Here is a 21,807-nt window from a genome sequence, read left to right as displayed (position 1 = left end):
TTCTTCAAGATATACCACTACTTACTTTACTTGGTACGTATTTGTTTTTTTTTTTTTTTTAATATTTTTTTCTTTATTTATGATAGTCACACACAGAGAGAGAGAGAGAGAGAGGCAGAGACACAGGCGGAGGGAGAAGCAGGCTCCATGCACCGGGAGCCCGACGTGGGATTCGATCCCGGGTCTCCAGGATCGCGCCCTGGGCCAAAGGCAGGCGCCAAACCGCTGCGCCACCCAGGATCCCATTGGTACGTATTTGTTACCGTCCTTCTCCCCACTGCAAGGAAAGGTCCTCTGACAGCGGGGCAGCAAGGATTTGCTGAAAGAATAGATTTCTGGAACGAACGGATGGACGGATCTAGCCGCACCTGACGCCGGGCTCCGCAGGCGCTGAGCTGCCTCCGGGCGGCACGGATCTGCGGGCTTTCTGCGGGCCTGCACCCCCTTGCGAGGAGGAGTCGGGGCGCCGGGCTGGATTTCGGCAGCGCCCCTTTAAACCAGCCCGGGGCGCGGGCCGCCAGCGCTGGTTGCCGCTTCTGCGGGGCCTGGCATCGCCGGTTTAAGCCGGGTCTCGCTCCGCCGGGCGATTTCCGGGGCGGTGTCATTGCCCATTTAAGAGCAGAGCGCCCCGCCTCCCGGGGGCGGAGCCTGGAGGGAGCTTTAAGGGGCGGGCCGGCGGCCGGCTGGGGTCCTTCGGAGGATTAGCGCCGGGTGGGCGTGCGCCTCAGGCCGCCATTTCTCGGCGCCCGCCGAGGAGCCGCCCCCTCCCCGGGCTCGCTCGAGACCCGGGACCCGCGCCCCCGCGCCCCCGCGCCCCCGCGCCGCCGGCTTTCCGCGCCGCCTTCGCCCGCGCGCTTCGGTCGCCAGCCCAGGTGAGCGCGAGGCCCAGCGGCCCCGGCTGCACTGCCCACACCGGTTCGGCCCACGCCGCGTTTCGCCTCAGCGCCCCGGGGACCCGTCCTGGTTCGCGCCGGGGCCCCGCTCTCGCGGCCTCGCTCCGGGACGCCGCGGCCCCCGCCGGCCAAATATTAAACCTGCCGGGAGGGGAGGGGCGGCGGCGGCCAATGGGGCCGGGCGGCTGAGCTCCGGGCGGTCCCCGGCGGCGGGAGCGGGAGCGGGGGCGGGGGCGCGGGCGGGGGCCGAGGCGGGTTGATGTGTCCCGGCCGGACCCCGACCCGACCCCGACCCCAGCCCCGGCCCCGGCCCCTGCCCAGTCGCGGCGCTGGCTGCCTCCGGGGCGGCCGGGGGTTGCCCTTCTCAACAGGTCTCGCCTTAGAGCGGCCGGCGACGGGCATGTGGTGGCTCAAGGGGAAAAACCCACCGTGACTTGGTGTCAGCGTCGTAGAAACCCGGAGGGGCTCCGGGGCTCGGTTAGCGCGGGGCCGGGACCTGAGCGGCTTGGAAGCTGTGGGAGGCAGGTGTGTTCCCAGCCGCGGCCGGACCCCAGGACCCCCGGACCCCCGCCCCTCCCCCGCGGCGCCGGCGTGTCAGGGTGGGTGACAGCAATCGTGCCCGTCTCTGGCTTTGTGGGGCGGAGTCTCTCGAATTTTAGCTAAGGGCGAGAAGACCCAAGGCTTTGAAACTGTTTGACAACATTTTATTTATTTATTATGTATTAATTTTTAAAAAAAGATTTTATTTATTTATTCATGAGAGACCTAGAGCGCGCCAGCCAGAGACACAGGCAGAGGGAGAAGCAGGCTCCATGCCAGGAGCCCGACGTGGGACTCGATCCCGGGGCTCCAGGATCACGCCCTGAGGCAAAGGCAGGCGCCAAGCCGCGGAGCCACCCAGGGATCCCCCATGTTTGACAACATTTTAAAATTAATAGCAGTTTTTTATTTTATTTTATTTTTTTTAAGAATTAGGGGTAAAATGACCCGTAACTCCATTTCTGATATTGCTAAAACATTGCTGAACCCTCTTAACATAATGGATTATTCGTACACATAAGCTAGTTTGCAGGGTTTTCTTTTCTTTTTCCCCTTCTTTTTATTTTATTTATTCACGAGAGACACAGAGAGAGAGAGAGAGAGAGGCAGACACGGAGACAGGGAGGGAGAAAAGGCTCCCTGCGGGGAGCCCGATGTGGGGGGGTGGGGGGGGTGGCGGGGGCGGGATCGCGCCCTGAGCCGAACCCGGGATCGCGCCCTGAGCCGAAGGGAGCTGCTCAACCACCGAGCCAGCCAGGCGTCCGGCGTTTTCTTCTTTTTATAGTAAACTTCATTAGAAAATGATATGTGTTACTTCTGTTGAATTACTCTCTTGCAGACGTTTTCTGTGTTGGCATTAGTGGGACCAAAGATATCAATATCTAGGACACTTGCTGTGTATTGGTATATTGCTTTATCAAAAGGCATTTGCCCACCAGAGAATGTGGCCACCACTTAGAAGTGTGTATGCGAGAGTATACACATTTCATGGCAAATTTGAATTTTAGATAAATATCTTTAAAAACCTTCAGTTAATTTAGGTGTAAATGGTTTACTTCAGTTTACATTTTTATGATCGTAAAGAATAGCTTCCTTTACAGAGAAAAATGAAAAATCTCAGATTAAAAAACCAGCATTAAAAAAACAAACATGTAAACCTACTCTCGAGAATCCCACTGTATCATTTTAGTGTCAGACAAGTTCCTTATTGAGTGCCTAATAGGCTGATTGCTGTGCTAGCTGGGTCATCTTGCTGAATGAGTCAGACCAGATTCTTGAGTCTTACTGGGGAAGTACCCAGTAAAAAACATAATTAAACAATTGGGTATTTAATTACAGTTTTGGTAAATGTTGTAAAGAAAAGTCTAAGGGTACTTACAGGAGCACCTAATTTAGACTCAGGAATCACGGAATGCTTTTCTGAAGAAATGGGAGAGAGGTGAAGTAGAAAGAGAGCATTCCGGAAAGATGGAACAGCCAAAACCAAAAAAAAAAAAAAAAAAAAAAAGCCCACATTTAAAAGGAATTGTTGAATTGGGCAGAAGGGATACTAGAGCAGAGTGGGCTGCCTGAAAGACCATTAAAGATTTTTAAGTTGGGATCAGATTTGTGGTTGCTAAAAATGCACTGCTGTAGCGTTTAGAATGGAAGTAGCAGTGGGGATGGAAAAAGAGTGAATATGGGAAAACTTATTTTTTTTAAAGATTTTATTTATTCAGGAGAGACACAGAAGCAGAGACACACGCAGAGGGAGAAGCAGGCTCCCCGTGGGGAGCGCAGTACCGTACTCCATCCCAAGATCCTGGGATCACGACCTGAGCCAAAGGCAGACACTCAGCCACTGAGCCACCCAAGTGCCCCAAAACCTTTTTTTCTCTTAACAATTTTTTTTTTAATAGACTCCACATTGAAGGTGGAGCTCAACATGGAGCTTAACTCATGACCCTGATATCAAGACCTGAGCGGAAATCAGGAGTCAGATGCTCACTTGACTGAACCATCTAGCTGTCCCTTAACAGTTTTTAAAAACTCTTGACAGATTCATATATTCTTATTATAGAGGACTTCAGTACCTCCACATGATCTGCTCCAGAGATAAACCCATTTAACAGTTTGCATGTCTTAGTCCTTTTGTGCATATGCTAAGTATCCCACCCTAGAGTAGGATAAAACTTACCACTTTTCAGGATGCCTTGGTGATCCCGGGGTCCTGGGATCAAGTCCTGCATTGGGCTCCCTGCAAGGAGCCTGCTTCCTTTGCCTATGTCTCTGCCTCCTCTCTGTCATGAATAAATACAAAAATCTTAAAAAAACAAAAACAAACCCTTACCCACTTTTTTCTGATTTCATTTTTCACTTAGAAATTTTGTCTGTGTCTAAGTCAATTGTATTTATTTATTTATTTATTTATTTTTTTTTTTAGTCAATTGTATTTAAAAAACACCTGTGTCGTATACCAGTTGATATACCATAATTTGTTTAACCAGTTGCATATTGGTGGGCATATTTACAATTTTAAGTCAGGTATACCCTGAAAATCCTTATTTCTGCGACTTGGATCACATCCTATTTCTTAGGGGATCCTACCGGAAATAAATTTACTAACACTGTATGCACGTTAACATTTTTGACAATGTGGTCAGATCCTCCAAAGAGGACAGTGTAGGAGGCACCTGGGTGGCTCAGTGGTTGAGTGTCGGCCTTAAGCTCAGATCGTGATACCAAGGTCCTGGGGTCGAGTCTCGCATTGGGCTCCTTACTCTGCAGGGAGCCTGCTTCTTCCTCTGCCTTTGCCTCTTTCTCTGTCTCGTGAATAAGTGAATAAAATCTTTTATATATATATATTTTTTTATTTTTTATTTATTTACGATAGTCACAGAGAGAGAGGCAGAAACACAGGCAGAGGGAGAAGCAGGCTCCACGCACCGGGAGCCCGACGTGGGATTCGATCCCGGGTCTCCGGGATTGCGCCCTGGGCCAAAGGCAGGCGCCAAACCGCTGCGCCACCCAGGGATCCCAGTGAATAAAATCTTTAAAAAAAAGTGTATGAATGTGACTGTTTTTCCTATATACTTTTTAACACTGGCTTTTTTTTTTTTTTTTTTGTAAAGATTTTATTTATTTGTGAGAGACACAGAGAGAGGCAGAGACACAGGCAGAGGAAGTAGCAGTGGGGATGTTGTAAAGAAAAGTCTAAGGGTACTTACAGGAGCACCTAATTTAGACTCACAGAGAGAGGCAGAGACACAGGCAGAGGAAGTAGCAGTGGGGATGTTGTAAAGAAAAGTCTAAGGGTACTTACAGGAGCACCTAATTTTTTGGAAACGTATCTTTAATACTACTATTATATCTAAAAGAAAAATGGCAGTAATTCCTTGATTATCATAAACAATACAGTGTTCAAATGTGTGCCTGTATGTCCTTAGGAAGTTCAAATGACAATTGTCGTGGCTTTGCTAGTTTACCTGATTACATAGGGATATGCATACTTGTAAATACAGCAACTGAATTTTTCATATGTTGGTATTATTCCTGTATTTCAGCTTTTATTTTCATCATGTTTATAAATGCATCTAGTTTACATTTTATCATTTTGTTTTGTTTTGTTTTTTTGAGAGGAAGAGAGAGAGACAGAGATAGAACATGAGTTGGGGGCAGCCCGGGTGGATCAGCGGTTTAGTGCCACCTTCAGCCCAGGGCCTGATCCTGGAGACCCCAGATCAAGTCCCACATCGGGCTCCCTGCATGGAGCTTGCTTCTCCCTCTGCCTGTGTCTCTGCCTCTCTCTCTCTCTCTCTCTCTGTGTCTCTCATGAATAAATAGATAAAGTCTTAAAAAAAAAAAAATGAGTGGGGTGAGAGAGGGAGAGAGAGACTCCTAGGCAGGTTCCATGCCCACAGAGCAGATGTGGGGCTGGATCTCACAATCTCTAGATCATGACCTGAGCCAAAATCAAGAGTGGGAAGCTTAACCAACTGAGACACTTAGGTACCTATCAACTGGCATCAAATGCCTTAATGAAAGTGATGAGCATGGATTTGACAACTGTTTACGAAAAGATATGACCTTCTTGGAATCTGATTGTGATGAACAGCTACTTCTTACTCTGGCATTTAATCAGCCTGTTAAGCTTTATTCAATGAAATTTCAAGGGCCTGATAATGGTCAGGGTCCTAAATATGTAAAAATTTTTATCAATCTACCCCAATCTATGGATTTTGAAGAAGCGGAAAGAAGTGAACCAACTCAAGCTCTGGAACTAACAGAGGATGATATTAAAGAAGATGGCATTGTCCCACTTCGTTATGTTAAGTTTCAGAATGTTAACAGTGTAACTATATTTGTTCAGTCCAATCAAGGTGAAGAAATAAGAATTTCATATTTTACTTTTATTGGTACTCCAGTCCAGGCAACCAATATGAATGACTTCAAATGAGTAGTTGGCAAAAAAGGAGAAAGCCACTAAGGTACAAAAGACACTGGAAGACCATAATGCAATCAGATCTACAGCTCCTGGATAATTGCTTGATTCTCATCAGAGACTGTCAATATTCCATTCATTGCCATTACCAATAAATCATTGCTTTTGTTTGGAAAAAAAAAAGACTTATACATTATATGAGCAACAACAAATGTGTGACTTTAAAAATATATATATTTCTTTATTTTAGAGAGAGAGAGAGAGAACATGAATAGGAGGGCAGAGGGAGAGAGAGAGGGAGAGAATCCCAAGCAGACTCTGAGTGAGTGCAGAGCCTGAAGCAGGGCTTGATCCCAGGACCTCAAGATCATGACCCGAGCTGAAACCAATAGTTGGCTGCTCAACCAACTCCACCACCCAGATGTCCCTACAAATGTGTGATTTTAAAATTTTTATATTTTGAAATAGTTTTGGACTTTTGTGGGAAGTTACAGTACTAGAGTTCCCATATACCTTTCACCTAGTTTCCCCCAATGATAACATCAACCACCTTAAAAAAAAAAAGTTTATTTGAATTAGGATCTAAGGTAGGTGCGTTGTGATTGATGGATATGTATTTTAAGTCTGTTTTATTTATTTTTTAAAAATTTTAAAAAGATTTTATTTATTCATGAGAGGCACAGAGAGAGGCAGAGACCTTGGCAGAGGGAGAAGCAGGCTCTTTATGGGGAGCCTGATGCGGGACTTGATCCCAGAACCCCGCAATCATGACCTGAGCCAAAGGTAGATGCTCAGCCTCTAGGCCACCCAGATCCCCCTTTAAGTCCTTTAATCTGTAGTTTTCTTCGCATCTTTTTTTTACCCTTGCAATTTGTTGAATAAGCTGAAGTAAGTTTTAAAAAAATAAATTTATTGTGTATGTTTTGTGCTAGTATTTTCATTCAGACTCTTTAGCTATGATCTTTGGTAATTTCTTATCTCTGAAGTACAGGTTTTACATTAATGGTTCTGTGATGTAGAGGGACCAAGATTTGTAATCAGAACAATCAGAGTTTGAGCCCCTGTCTTCATTATTTACTAAATAATGGACTTGGCCAATGGTTTCATTTATTGAATCCTTAAGTTTACTCATTAAAATAAGAATATTTTGGGGATGTTTTCTGAGGAGAAAGTATAAGATTATTTCCTAATCATTTGTTGTACTTGAGGATGAGGATGTCTGGCTGGCTATTCAAAAAAGGAATTGTGTCTTCAGGAGCTTACGATAAATGAGAAAGACATGTAAATAAATAAAAATTTTAAAAAAAGATTTTATGTATTTATTCATGAGAGAGAGGCAGAAACATAGGCAGAGGGAGAAGGAGGCTCCTCGCAGGGAGCCCGATGCAGGACTCCATCCCCGGACCTGGGATCACGCCCTGAGCCAAAGGCAGATGCCTGCCTGCTGAGCCACCCAGGTGTTCCTAAATAAATAAATTCTGATTAGTTAAATAGTAAAAGATTTTCAGGTTTCAGTGGAAGTGTGATGATGGAAGCGACTAACTCTTTGGGTTATCAGAGAACATTTCTTGGGGGAGATATAGGTAGAGTTGAGTTAAAAATAGGGAGTCTCTGACACATGTTTCCTCATGTGGGATAACAAGTACCCGTCTTAGGCAGCTGAAATGAAAATAGGTAGCAAAGTACAAATTAAGTAATGTTTAAAGGGAAACTTGAAGAGAAAGAGACTGCAGCCAGATGTTATATATGAGTGCTTTGTAAACTGAAAAGCTATCTAAAATTGTATTTTCTTGGGATTTAGGTAGATGAACATAAATGACAGGTCTCATGACTTTGCCAATTTACTCAATTATATGGGAATATCCATACTTGTAATATCCACATGTGTGATATGTATATGATAATCTTCAATTTATAAGCACTTATTTTTTAATGTGCTGGTGTTTATTTTTATTTATTTATATTTATTTTTAAATTAGCTTTTATTTTAATCAGGTTTATAAATCTGTCTAGTCGAGTCATCTAATCTGAAGACTTTGAAAAATAGCACATTACTAAGTTCTGTTCTCTGAAGACACTTTCACATTTTAAGTAACATGCTTTTATTGTCACTTCTTAATTTTTGGTTTCGGTAATTAGTTGAATTCCAACAAGATTTTTATTTATTTATTCATGATAGAGAGAGAGAGAGAGGCAGAGACACAGGCAGAGGGAGAAGCAGGCTCCATGTAGGGAGCCCGATGGGGGACTCGATTCCGGGTCTCCAGGATCACACCCGGGGCCGAAGGCGGCGCTAAACCACTGGGCCACTGGGGCTGCCCTATATACCTCCTTTTATAGTTACTTTATAATTATGCTTAAAGTATTTAGTTTTATAGTATTATGAATATTTAATTAGCTAAGTCACGTAGTATACTGTGATTACTTTCCCTTTTCTGCTCAACTATTTATTTTCTCTGGAATTAATAATTGTCTTTAATTTTTCTCACTTATTTGCATAAATTAAACTTTTTATGGTGTTACCATTTTGTGTTTGCTATATTTTTAAAATTACTAAACCTGATTTAATTATTTTGCTTAACCATAACATTCTTAATAAGGAATTGTGTCTTCACAAAAGAAGTGGCTTTAAAATAATTTAATGTTATAAAGAATTGATTCTATTAAATAGCAATTTAAAATCATTAAGTAATAGAATATTTGATAAAAACATAATATTTGAATTGTATTTTAGCTGAAGTAGGTGATTATTTATTTATTTTTTGAGATTTTATTTTTAAGTAATCTCTACACCCAATGTGAGGCTTGAACTACAATGCTGAGATCAAGAGTCGCATGCTTTACCCACTGAGCCAGCCAGGCACCCCTGTTTTTGTATTTTTATTCTGATTGCTCAGAAAAGAAATAGAACTTCTTAAGATTGTTATGATCATCAAAGGAAATATCAGTGTGTGGATTGTTTCCTAACATTTGGAGAGATAATATAGCAATTGTACATACAATTCATTGACCTAGAAGACCTAATAAGCTTCATAAATGTTCTTTTATGAACATTTCATAAAAGATCAAGTATCAGCTGCTGCTGCTACTTTTTTTTTTTTAAGATTTTATTTATTTATCCGTGAGAGACACAGAGAGAGGCAGAGACACAGGCAGAGGGAGACCATGCAGAGAGCCCAACGACCTGGGTCTTCAGGACCACGCCCCGGGCTGAAGGCTGCGCTAAACCGCTGAGCCACCCAGGTTGCCCTCCTATCAGCTTCTTAATAAGATAGACCAGTAGGTATAGAAATGCTGTAAGTCATAGCTCTATCTTATATAAAAGTCTTCAAAAACTTTGAATTAAAGTAGCTAGTTTTAATATTTTCAAATTTCCTTGATCAGGAGCCTTTTTTAATAGTATGTCCATAACGCCCATAGGATTTTACTAAATCCTATTTTGTCTGACTGCACATTGTTGGGAGTATGCTGATACTCTTTTCTCTGTTTTACAGTGACAAAAATGCTGAGCTTCTTCCGTAGAACACTTGGGCGTCGGTCAATGCGTAAACATGCTGAGAAAGAACGACTCCGAGAAGCTCAACGAGCTGCCACACACATTCCTGCAGCTGGAGACTCTAAGTCCATCATCACATGTCGGGTTTCTCTTTTGGATGGTACTGATGTTAGTGTGGACTTGCCGGTATGTAGGTCCTGCTGACCTTTTGCAGATTTTATGTGAGACCGCTTTCATTTGAACTTTCTACTGGTAACTTCTGGGCAAATTAGGTAATACGGGTTAGTATGGATCAGGCACCTTAGTTGAGGTACATGGATCCGGTAACCTTAGATACCCAATATGATTGTATTTCTCTGGGATTAGTGGAAGTTACCTAAAATATTTAGATGATAGGTCAGTTATTTATTGGTAGGGCAGTGTGTTCTTATGATCACAATATGTAGGGTACTCTACTGGATTTCTCACAATCCTTGTTGAGCAGTTATTAAAGCAATGAGGATCTTTGGGAATGATAATGATATATGTATACTACAAGACTTTTAATTCTGCTTTTTTGTAATTTTCAAAATACTTCTCAATTTCTTCAAAACAAATACTTCTTCAACAGTTTACTGTACTTGCAGAAAATTTAATAAAATGAAGTAAAAAGGACTTCATACTCCTCAGCTCTGTTTATCCCTTTGCTCCTAAAGCAGCTTCCAAGGGTAGTTTTTTATACATGGTAATCTTTATATCAAGACAGGATGTTGTGATTTTATTAAAATTTTTGGTGGTCTCTTTTTGCAGTTATGAATGTATAATTCTAGCTAACAATGTGAAACAATCTGATATATTTGAAAGGAGTTAACTTACGACTTTTTGAGGGGCAAGGGAGGTAGCTATATGGTTTGTGGGAGTTGCAGTTCTTTCTCAGTTCTTTACTAATACCAAATGGCTTTGTTCTGCATCAAAAAAATATGTAATGGGGCATCTGGGTAGTTCAGTTGGTTAAGCCTCTGACCCTTGGTTTCCTCTCAGGTCATGATCCTCTGGGTTGTGGAATCTAGCTCTGCATTGTGGTTAGTGCAGGGGATCTGCTTGAGATTTTGTCCCCCCTCCTTTCCCTTCCCTTCTACTCCTCTCCCTGAGCATACAGTCAAGTGTGCATGCTTGCACGCGCTCTCTCTCTCTCTCTCTCTTAAATAAATAAAATCTTTTTTTTAAAAAAAGATTTATGGGGATCCCTGGGTGGCGCAGTGGTTTGGCTCCTGCCTTTGACCCAGGGCACGATCCTGGAGGACCTGGGATCGAATCCCACGTCGGGCTCCCGGTGCATGGAGCCTGCTTCTCCCTCTGCCTATGTCTCTGCCTCTCTCTCTCTCTCTGTGTGACTATCATAAATTAAAAAAAAAAAAAAAAAAAGAGAGATTTATGTAACTAATCTATAAAATGTGTGATTTGATGTGTCATTGGATGTTCACAGTCTTCCCTCCCTACACATTCTTTTTAATATATACCTACATACCCAAAATGCAGTAAGAAAGGTCTTTGTGCAAGGTGGTAGCCTAAATGCTACTATAGTATACAGTTGAATAAACTCTGGAAACCTTTAAGTCACAGAGTAAGAGATTAAAGAATTAGTTTATTTAAATGAATATTCTGATTAATTGAATAATTTAGAAGGTACTAGATGTATACCTTACACATTTTAAAAATAATGGAATGTGATAAAATTAAACATAGGATTTCTTGAAGTATTTTGAAGTCATTATCATGGGTATGTATTCATCATCTTTTAAAGATTTCATTTATTCACAAGAGACACAGAGAGGGAACAGAGACATAGGCAGAGGGAGAAGCAGGCTTCATGTAGGGAGCCTGATGTGGGACTCGATCCCGAAACTCCGGGATGACACCCTGGGCCAAAGGCGGACGCTCAACTGCTGAGTCACCCAGGCGTCCCCCAATATATGGTACTTTTTGAGGAGTTTTCATATTCATTTCTTTCCTGATAAATATCTTAAAGAGTTTTGTGTACTATTCCATTAAAATATCATTAGATAAGTGATAAAAAACTTGAGATTGCTGTGTAAGAGACTGGAAAGAAGTTTCTTATTACCTAATGTTTAAAGTATGAAGTCTCGAGGTTGTTGATGGAGAGGCTGATACTAGGAAAGTAGACTTGGTAAAGGAACTTTTTAAAAAGGCAGTGTAGTATGGAGGAGAAATAGCACGAGATTTTAAAGTAGTGGAACAAATGGCTAGTGACTAGTATAGAATGGTTTCCTGTGCTTGGAGCTGACTCTCATATAGATAATTGCAGTGAAAAAGCCAAGAGGTTTAAATTTGACTCTTTGTGGAACTAGAACAATTGCCTTTTCAGCTCTGCAGGTGAAATCCTAGAGTTAGTAAACTAATTCTAGATGCTCACATGGATATAAAATGGGCATTGGCCTGCCAGCTAAACTATTTACTAGAAGAAAAAAATAGATCAGAGGAATATTAATTTCTAAAAAGAAAGTTCTCTTTTTTTGATGTAGCTTCTCAACCAATCTGGTATGATTCCAAAAGAAGATTTAGAATTGATTTTGGAAATTGGATGAAGCACATACTCATTTCCCAGTAGGATTAAGGTCATTAGTGATCATAGCAAGCCATTGTGGAACTAAGATGATTTTCTCAGACAATATTTAAGTGATTATCAGTGATTAAATAGAGTAATTTAATTTAAATCTCTGGACTTTAAATTAAAATATACTAGTTACTACTAGTCATTTTCTTCTTTCCGACTTTCTTTCAAACTGGGGAAGTGATGTAAGTACCTTCTACTTGTGGCCCCCCCTCCCCCTTTTAAAAAAACTAAATACAGTGAGAATGCCTAATGCCTTTCAGTGAATGATAAAAGCATCAGGTAGAAATTTCTAACTATCTCATTTTTAATTTTCTCTTTGGAAATGTCACAGTAAAGTTCTTTGATTTTTGAGCTTAGTATTGTTTAGTAAATACTAAATCTGGTGTCTTTTATTATTTTTGTATTTCCCAAGTTTTAAGTTAATAAAAAGTGTTTGATTAATCAATTGATGTTAATTTTAAAAATCTGCTTTGCTGATGTAGACACTGAAGGCTCTAAATTATATAGTCCATGTGTAGTTATACTTTTAGATAAATAACATTTATAGCTATCCTGTGTTTATGAAGACTTAACATTGTTAAGTTGGCAGGACAGCCCTAGGGGCACTGGGTGGCTCAGTGGTTGAGCGTCTGTCTTCAGCTCAGGTCATGATCCCAGGGTCCTGGGATTGAGTCCCGCATTGGGCTCCCTGCAGAGGAGCCTGCTTCTCTCTCTGCCTATGTCTCTGCCTCTATGTCTCTAATGAATAAATAAATAAAATCTTAAAAAAGATGACAGGATACCCCAAATCAACCTATAGATTCAGCATAATCCCCACTAGAGTACCAGTTGATTTAGTTTTAGAATTTGACAAGCTAATTTTAAAAGTCATATGGAATTACAAGGGACTCAAAATAGCCAAAACAATACTGAAAAGGAGGAAAGTAGTAGGATTCACATTTCCTAGTGTCTTTTTTTTAATAAAAAAAAAAGAATTTTTTTCCATTCTTTTTTTTTTTTTTTTTTAAGATTTTATTTATTTATTCAGGAGAGAGACACACACACAGAGATTGGCAGAGACACAGGCAGAGGGAGAATTTCCACAGCAGAGGGATTCACATTTCCTAGTGTCTTTTTTTTAATAAAAAAAAAAAGAATTTTTTTTCCATTCTTTTTTTTTTTTTTTTTAAGATTTTATTTATTTATTCAGGAGAGAGACACACACACAGAGATTGGCAGAGACACAGGCAGAGGGAGAAGCAGGCCCAATGCAGGGAGCCTAACGTGGGACTCGATCCCGGGACTCCAGGATCACACCCTGGGCCAAAGGCAACGCTAAACCACTGAGCCATCCAGGGATTCCTCCGACTTTTTTCCATTCTTTAAGGCCTTTCTGATTTAAAAAAAGTTTTTAATTATTTTTATTTTATGTAATTAATTTATTTTTTAAAAATATTTTATTTATTTATTCGTGAGAGACACAGAGAGGCAAAGACACATAGAAGGAGAAGCAGGCTCCATGCAGGGAGCCCAATATGGTCGATCCCAGGTCTCCAGGATGGTGCCCTGGGCTGAAGGTGGTGCTAAACCGCTGAGCCTCCTAGGCTGCCCTCTGATTTTTTTTTAAAGATTTTATTTTTCTGTTTGACAGAGAGTGCTCACAAGCAGGAGGAGTGGCAGGCAGATGGAGAGGGAGAAGCAGGCCCCTCATAGAGCAGGGAGCCCAATATGGAGTCTGATCCCGGAAACCTGGGATCATGACCTGAGGCAAAGACAGACGGTTAACCAACTGTGCCACTCTGGCACCCCAGAAAATTAACCTTTTTTTTTTTTTTTTTTTAATTAACCATTTTAAAATGCACCTGACTGGTCAGTTTGAGGAGTGTGTGACTGTTGATCTCAGGGTCATGAGTTTGAGACCCTTCTTGGGTGTAGAGATTACTTAAATAAAAAAAATTAAAAAAAAATTATTTATGATAGTCACACACACACACAGAGAGAGAGAGAGAGAGAGAGAGAGAGGCAGAGACATAGGCAGAGGGAGAAGCAGGCTCCATGCACCAGGAGCCCGACATGGGATTCGATCCTGGGTCTCCAGGATCACGCCCTGGGCCAAAAGCAGGCGCTAAACCGCTGTGCCACCCAGGGATCCCGAGATTACTTAAATAAATAAAAGTTTTTAAAAAGTGCATTGGTGTTTTGCACAACACAATCGCTGTGTTGTGCAATCATCACCTCTATTTAGTTTTAAGATATTTTTGGCATCCTAAATGGAAACTCTGTAACTCCCATCAGACACTGGTAACTGTTAGTTGGCTTTCTTTCTCTATGAATTTGCCTGTTTTGAATGCTTTATATAAATGGAGTATTATCCAATCTGTGACCTTTCTTTCACTTAGCCTAATGTTTTTGGGTTTCATCCATACTATGACATTTATCAATACTTCATTCCTTTTTATGTTGAATAATGTTCCATTGTGTGATATATCATAATTTGTTTATCCACTCACCAGTTGATGGACATTTGGGTTATGTCCACCTGTTAGCATCTGTGGATAGTGCTGCTATGAATTTTCATTTACAAGTGTTTTTTGGAATACAGGTTTTTAATTCTTTGGGGTATGATACGTAGGAGTGGAATTGCTGGGCCATATGATAATTCTATGTTTAATTTTTTGTGGAACTGGCAAACTGTTTTCCATAGCAACTGTTTTATTTATTTATTTATTTATTTATTTATTTATTTATTTATTTATTTATGTGTTTGTTTATTTATTTATTTTCCTTTTAAAAAATTGTAGTTGTCCTAGTGGGTGTGAAGTGATACCTCATTTGTAGTTTTTTTTTTTTTTTTAAATTTATTTATTCAGAGAGAGAGAGAGACTGAGAGGCAGAGACACAGGCAGAGGGAGAAGCGGGCTCCATGCAGGGAGCCCGATGTGGGACTTGATCCTGGGTGTTCAGGATCAGACCCCTGGCTGCAGGCGGCGCTAAACCGCTGCGCCTCATTTGTAGTTTTGATTTGTAGTTTCCTAATGATTACCGATGAGCATCTTTTTATATGTATACTTGCCATTTGCACATCTTTGGGAAAATGTCTATTCAGTACTTACTAATTTTGTTTTTTAAGATTTATTTATTTATTCATTCATTCATTCATGAGAGTCACAGAGAGAGAGAGGCAGAGACACAGGCAGAGGGAGAAGCAGGCTCCATGCAGGGAGCCTGACGTGGGACTCGATCCTGGGTCTTCAGGATCACAGCCTGGGCTAAAGGCGGCGCTAAACCGCTGAGCCACTGGGGCTGCCCTTGCTTACTAATTTTAATTAAAAAAAAAAAAAAAAAAGTAGTGTTCTTATCTGGTTTAAAAATTTTTTTTTAATTTTAAAATTTTAATTGAAGTATACTTGACATACAGTATTAGTTTAGGTGTACAACACAATGATTGGACAATTACATATACATTATGAAATGCTCACCATGATAAATAGTTAACCATTTGACCATACAAAGTTATTATAATATTATTGATCATAATCCCTATGCTGTACTTTTCATCACTCTGACTCATTTATTTTATAATTGGAAGTTTGTACCTCTTAATCCCCTTCATCTATTTGGCCCATCTTCCCACCTCCCTCCCCTCTGGCAATTATCAGTTTATTCTCTGTATTCATGAATCTGTTTGTTTTTTTGTATATTTTCATTTGTTTTTTCGATTTTGACATAAGTGAAATCACATGGTATTTTTCTTTCTCTGACTGCTTTTACTTAGTTTAACACCTTCTAGATCTATCCATGTTGTTGCAGATGGCAAGATTTCATTCTTCTTTTTATGGCTGAGTAATATGCCATTGTATATATACACCACATTTTCTTTATTGATTCATCTGTTGGTGGGCCCTTACGTTTTCATATTTTGGCTATTGTAAACAATGCTGCAATAAACGGGCACATGTATCTTTTTGAATTAAGTGTTTTGTTTTCCTTGTGTAAATAGCAGTGAAATTATTGGATCGTATCATACTTCTGTTTTTAATTTTTTGGGGAACCTTCCTACTGTTTTCCATAGTGACTGCATTGATTTAAATTTCTGCCAACAGTGCATGAAGGTTCCCTTTTCTCCACATCCTCAGTAGAACTTACCTCTTGTCTTTTTGATCATAGCCATTCTGATTGGTGTGAGGTGATACCTCACTGTGGTTTTTGGTTTATGTTTCCCTGGTGATGAGTAATGTTGAGCATCTTTTTACATGTTGTTGGCCATTTGTATGTCTTTTTTGTTAAAAATGTATAGTCAGGTCCTCTCCCCATTTTTTAATTGAATGATTTAAATTATTTGTTTTTAGAGTATTTAGTTGTATGAGTTCTTTATTTTGGATTTTAACCTCTTATTGGATATATCATTGTAAATACTTTTTCCCATTCAGTTGATTGCCTCTTCATTTTGTTCATGATTTCCTTCATTGTGTAAAAGCTTTTTAGTTTGATGTAGTTCTAATAGTTTATTTTTGCTTTGTTTCCCTTGCCTGAGGAGACTTATCTGGAAAAGTATTGCTAGGGCCAGGGTCCAGGAGATTACTGCTTATATTTTCCTTTGGGAGTTTTACAGTTTTAGGTCTTAGAGTAAGGTTTTTAATCCACGTTTAGTTGACTTTTGTATATGGTGTAAGATACTGGCCCAGTTTCTTTTTTTTAGTATGTAGCTGTCCAGTTTTCCAATGTCATTTATTGAAGAGACTGTCTTTTCCCTGGTGTATACTTTTGCTTCCTTTATTGTAGATTAATTGGCCATGTAAGGAGTGAATTTGTTTCTGTGCCCCCTATCCTGTGCCATTGATCTGTGTCTGTTTTTGTGCCAGTACTATGCTGTTTTTATTAACATAGCTTTGTAGTATAGTTTGAAATCTGGGGTTGTGAGATCTCCAGCTTTGTTCTTCCTCAAGAAGCTTTCGTTATGGTGAATTGATTTGTGACAAGGGTGGCGGAGCCATTCAGTGGGGGAGGGGGGGGGGAATAGGCTTTTCCACAAGTAGTGCTAGGAGAAGTGGATAGCCATATTCAAAAGAATGAGTAGGAACTTTAGCTCATGCATGTACAAAAATTAACTCAAAATGGATCAAAGACCTAAACATAAGAGCTAAGAGTATAAAACTCTTAGAACAGAAAATAGAGATAAATCTTTATGACCTTGGATTTGGCACCAGTTTTTAGATATGATACCAAAAACATGAATAACAAAATAAGAAAAAATAAATTGGACTTTTATCAAAATTAAAAACTTTTGTGTCTCAAAGGCCATTATCAAGAAAGTGAGAATGTTCTCACACATAATGGGAAAAACTATTTGCAGATTATGTATTTGATAAGTACTTGTGACTAGAATATATAAAGAATTATTGCAACACAATAATAAAAAGACAACCCAATTTAAAAATGGGCAAAGGATCTGAATAGACACTTCTCCACATAAGATATACAAATGGTTGATAAGTACATGAGAAGATGCTTGCCATCATTAGTCATCAGAGAAATGCAAATTAAAACTGCAGTGAGATACTACATATCAACTAGGAAGGTTAATATAAAAATGTCAGATAATACTAAGTATTGGTGAGAATGTGGAGAAATCTGAACCCTCTTATACTTTTTGGCAGGAATATAAAGTTGTGCAGCTGCTTTGGAATATAGCCTGGTAGTTCCTCAAGTGATTGAACATAGTTATTATCATTTGACCCAGCAATTCAACTTTTAGGTATATATCCAAGAGAATTGAAGACATTGTTTAGACAAAAACTTGTGCACAAGTAGTCATAACAGTGTTATTTTTACTATCCTAAAGCTAGAAAACCCTAGCTATTTCTCAAAAGGTGAATGTATAAACAACATGTGTTATATCCATATAATGGGATATTATTTGGCCATGAAGGAAATGGAGTACTGATACATACTGCATGGGTGTATTTTGACAACATTGTGCTAGGTGAAAGAAGCCAGTCACAAAAGACCACATATTATATGATGATTCCATTCATATGAAAGACCAGAATAAAGAAGTCTATAGGAAAAAAGAGATTAGTGGTTTATGGTTGCTAAGGGCAGATAGGTAGGGACTAAAGGGGTGGTGGGAATGGTGCTTGAGGCAATAGCTAAAAGACACGAGGCTTCTTTTTGAGGTATGAAGATGTTCTGAAATTATGATGGTTGTGCATATCTGTGAATATACCTTTGAATTTTGTGCTTTCAATAGGTGAAAGATACAATATGTGAACTATATCTCAAAGCTGTTTAAAAAAATTCATGGATTTTTGCCATTTAAGTCCATTTAAGATTTAGTCCATTTAAGATTTGTTAGTACTCAAGAGACATGATTTAGAGTTGGTTTCCTTGATTGATCATAGGAAAAAAAATCTGGAGATTGTATAGTAGCAAAACACAAGATGATGAGGTTATAGAGTAATAGTGGCATGGAGACTGCAGAAGGAATGCTTAGTACATGGATATGGTGGAGGGAGGAAATGAATATTAGACCTGAGTAAAATACAGTTCATTTCTGGTGGAGGGTGGTGATATTGATTGTGTGGAAGATCATAAGAGCATAGTCAGCTGTCATTGGGAGAGGAGTAAAAGGAATGAAGTGGAGAAAGGAGCTTCAGTGGAATGATGTGTTCAGAAGCCAGATTTAGAGGATTTAAAGGAATTATTGGGACAAACTTACTTTTTTTTTTAAACTTACATTTTTTGAACTTCTTATACTCCCTTGTTCCTAGTAGGTACTTAATATTATTTTAATTGGTAGGGAAGTGCATGAAGGGAAATTGAATAATTGCCATGAGATTTGGTAGTAAAAGAAAGGAAGAACATAACAGCAGCTGGAGAATGGCTGGATAGGGGAGTTCTGAGTTTGTTAAATGAATAGGAAAAATGTTTCTCGGGAATTGGTTTTATCTATACAGGTAGAGATTATAGGATGAACATTCTAGAAAGGACTACCATCTTATGCTGGGAAAGATGGAAGGCTGATGAAAAGGTAATATTTTGATGGTCTTAATCTTCAGAAAATAGGATGTGAAGACCAGGTTTGAAAAAGGTGATGACCTGGAATAATTTGGTAGGGGAAAGAGAAAGAAGAATATAAGCAGCAAGTGAGAGTTTAGATGCAGCTGAAAAATGAATTTGTAGTGAAGTTGGGGGTGGGTAAAACAGATGAAGGGATCAAGAGGTACAGACTTCTAATTATAAAGTAAATAAGTTAGGGTGATTAAAAAGTAGAGCATAGGGAATGTAGTCAGTAATACTGAAATAATTTTATATGGCGACAGATAACCACACTTATTGTGGTTTATATAAATGTACTTTATATAATTGTTGAATCACTATGTTGTACCCTGGAAATTAATGTGATATCGTATGTCAACTATACTTCAATACAATTTTTCTTTAAAATGCAAAGGACTTGGATACTTCTACAAAGAATATACAAATGCTCAATAAGCACATGAAAGTATGCTCAACATTACTAGACATTAAGGAAGTGCAAATCAAAATCACATGAGATGCCCTTTCACATGCATCAGGATGGTTGTATCAAACAAAACAAAGCAAAACAACCCCAGAAAATAACAGATATTGTGGAAGATGTGAAGAAATTGGAACCGTATGCATTGCTGGTGGGAATGCAGAATGGTGCAGCTACCGTGGAAAACAATTGGGCAGTTTCTCAAAAGTTAAACACAGAATTATCATATTCTACTCCTAAGTATATACCCAAAAGAATTGAAAGCACAGACTCAGATACTTGTATGCCATGGTTCACAGCAGTATTCACAATAGCCAAAAAATGAAAACAACCCAAATGTTCATTAGTAGATGGATGGATAAACATGGTAGATACATACAATGGAATATTACTCAGTTTCAAAAAGGAATGACATTTTGGGGCCTGCTACAGCATGGATGAACTTTTAAAACATTATGCTAAGTGAAATAAGCCAGGCACAAAAGGACATACATTGTATGATTCTACTTACATAATGTATGTAGAAGACGCAAATTCACAAGCCACAGAAAGTAGGAGAGAGGTTACTAAGAATTGAGGGAAAGGAGTGTGAAGAATGGTTGTGTAATGAATACAGAATTTCTGATTGGTAGGATGAAAAGTTCTGGAAATGAATAGTGGTGATGGTTGTACACATTGAGAATATATTTAATGGCATTGAATTGTATGTGTTAAAATGGTAAAATTTATGTTATGTTTAAAAAAAGGAGAAATGGGGGCAGATGAAAATAAGTGGGGTCAATATACTGGAAATTCCCATGTAGTTGGAGAACCTAAGCATTGAGAGAAATTTTATGAACAAGTTAGAGACAAGGCTGTGATAAGAAGTTGAGGGTATCTTTATTGATCCCAGAGGTGACATTCCAGGTAAAATCTCAGTGTAACGTGTAACCCGTAGAGAGTTGGAGCTTGGAAGACAGCAAATTTCAAATTCTGGCCTGTCATTTTTTAGTTATGCCATTTTATCATGTTACTAAAGCTTTCTGAACTTTTTTCTATGTTATTGTTAAGTGGACAAATAAGCCATAATCATCAGAGTAATTGTGAGTATTAAATGAATGTATGTTTAAGAAAAAGAAGTACCAGCACTTAGGTAGGAAATTTAAAATGAAAAAAATAGAGGAAGAATACTTGAGGAAATATATTGTTTTCCCAGAATTGAAAGGAGATGAAAGATCACAGATTTTTAAAAAAGGCCCAGTAGAATACCAAATACAGTTAAGGAAGAAAACCACACCTAGACATATTACATTGAAATTTAAAACTATCAGAGATAGAAAAGTCTAAAAGCTTACCAAGAGAATTAATAACATTATTAAGGACCAGAATTCAAATTGTCCTCATACTTTTCAACAGTAACATAAGCAGCAAGAAGATAGTGTAATACATTTTGAATACTGAAGGGAGTACTGAAAGAAAAGAACTTTGAATCTTGCCTTTTATAAGGAGAAAATTGTCATTCAAGTGTTGTAGCATGGTTAAAATATTCCCAAACATAGAGGACCTTTAAAGATTAGCTATACAAAGTCCCACATGGGGATCATTTCTGTAGGAAGAACTCAAATGAGTAGAGAAACAAATCTAGCAGATGCTACTAGATGTATGTAATGTATACGTGTAAGAGTGTAAAGAATGATCAGAATACCAAAATAAAGACTGTTGTCTTAAAAATAGCCACATCCAGAGAAAAGAATTAAGAGAGAATATGTTCATAAAATGAGGATTGAATGGAGGGGAAATCATGAGAATGCGGGCGTGGTAAAGTTCTTCTCTTGGTAAAGGGATATATGGATAGCATTTTTATATATCAAAAAGAAAGGTTGTAAAAAGTACAGGAGGGGTGCTTGGGTGACTCAGTCAATTAAGCCTCTGCCTTTGACTCTGGTCATGATCCCAGGGTCCTGGGATCTAGGGGCCCTCCACCCCCCCGCCCCTGGCATTGGGCTCCCTATTTGGTGGGGAGCCTGCTTTACCTTGTGCCTTTGCCTGCTGCTCCCCATGCTTGTGTTTTCTTTCTCTCTCTGTCAGGTAAGATCTTAAAAAGTGCAGGAAAAGCAGAAATACAAGTTGAAATAAAGATATCCATTAAAAGGCAGAGAGTGATGATTCAGTAAAAAAATAAGTGTAAATATATATATTTTACAAGAACTGTCCTGAATCACAATTTAAAAGAGGAGGGGCATGAATAGGGTGTGTATGAAAATTGTTGAAAACTGAGATCCTAGCGATGCTTTTGCTTATGTGGGTTGTATCTATTGATAGTTACTTTATTAGAAATCAAAGAAAAATCAAAAATATATTTATCAG

General features: G+C 39.3%; 1 protein-coding gene across 6 annotated transcripts in view; it reads left to right on the top strand.

Annotated features, from left to right (window-relative positions):
- Positions 1-539: 539 nt before the first annotated feature.
- EPB41L5 (erythrocyte membrane protein band 4.1 like 5) overlaps positions 540-21,807 on the top strand; it is a 142,428-nt gene continuing 121,160 nt past the window's right edge. For 2 of the 6 annotated variants that reach the window (XM_041739444.1, XM_041739443.1), the window contains exons 1-2: positions 540-872; positions 9,348-9,535. In XM_041739444.1, the coding sequence (XP_041595378.1) occupies positions 9,356-9,535 (180 nt within the window). In that variant the 5' untranslated portion in view covers positions 540-872; positions 9,348-9,355. Of the gene's footprint in view, positions 873-1,128; positions 1,493-9,347; positions 9,536-21,807 lie in introns of those variants that run through there. The other 4 variants (XM_041739439.1, XM_041739445.1, XM_041739440.1 and 1 more) reach the window with 4 other exon arrangements.

Source organism: Vulpes lagopus, chromosome 24 (assembly GCF_018345385.1).
Source record: "Vulpes lagopus strain Blue_001 chromosome 24, ASM1834538v1, whole genome shotgun sequence".
Classification (NCBI taxonomy): Eukaryota; Metazoa; Chordata; class Mammalia; order Carnivora; family Canidae; genus Vulpes; species Vulpes lagopus.
The sequence above is the reverse complement of the archived record's forward strand: the minus strand, read 5'-3'. Positions and strand labels throughout refer to the sequence as shown.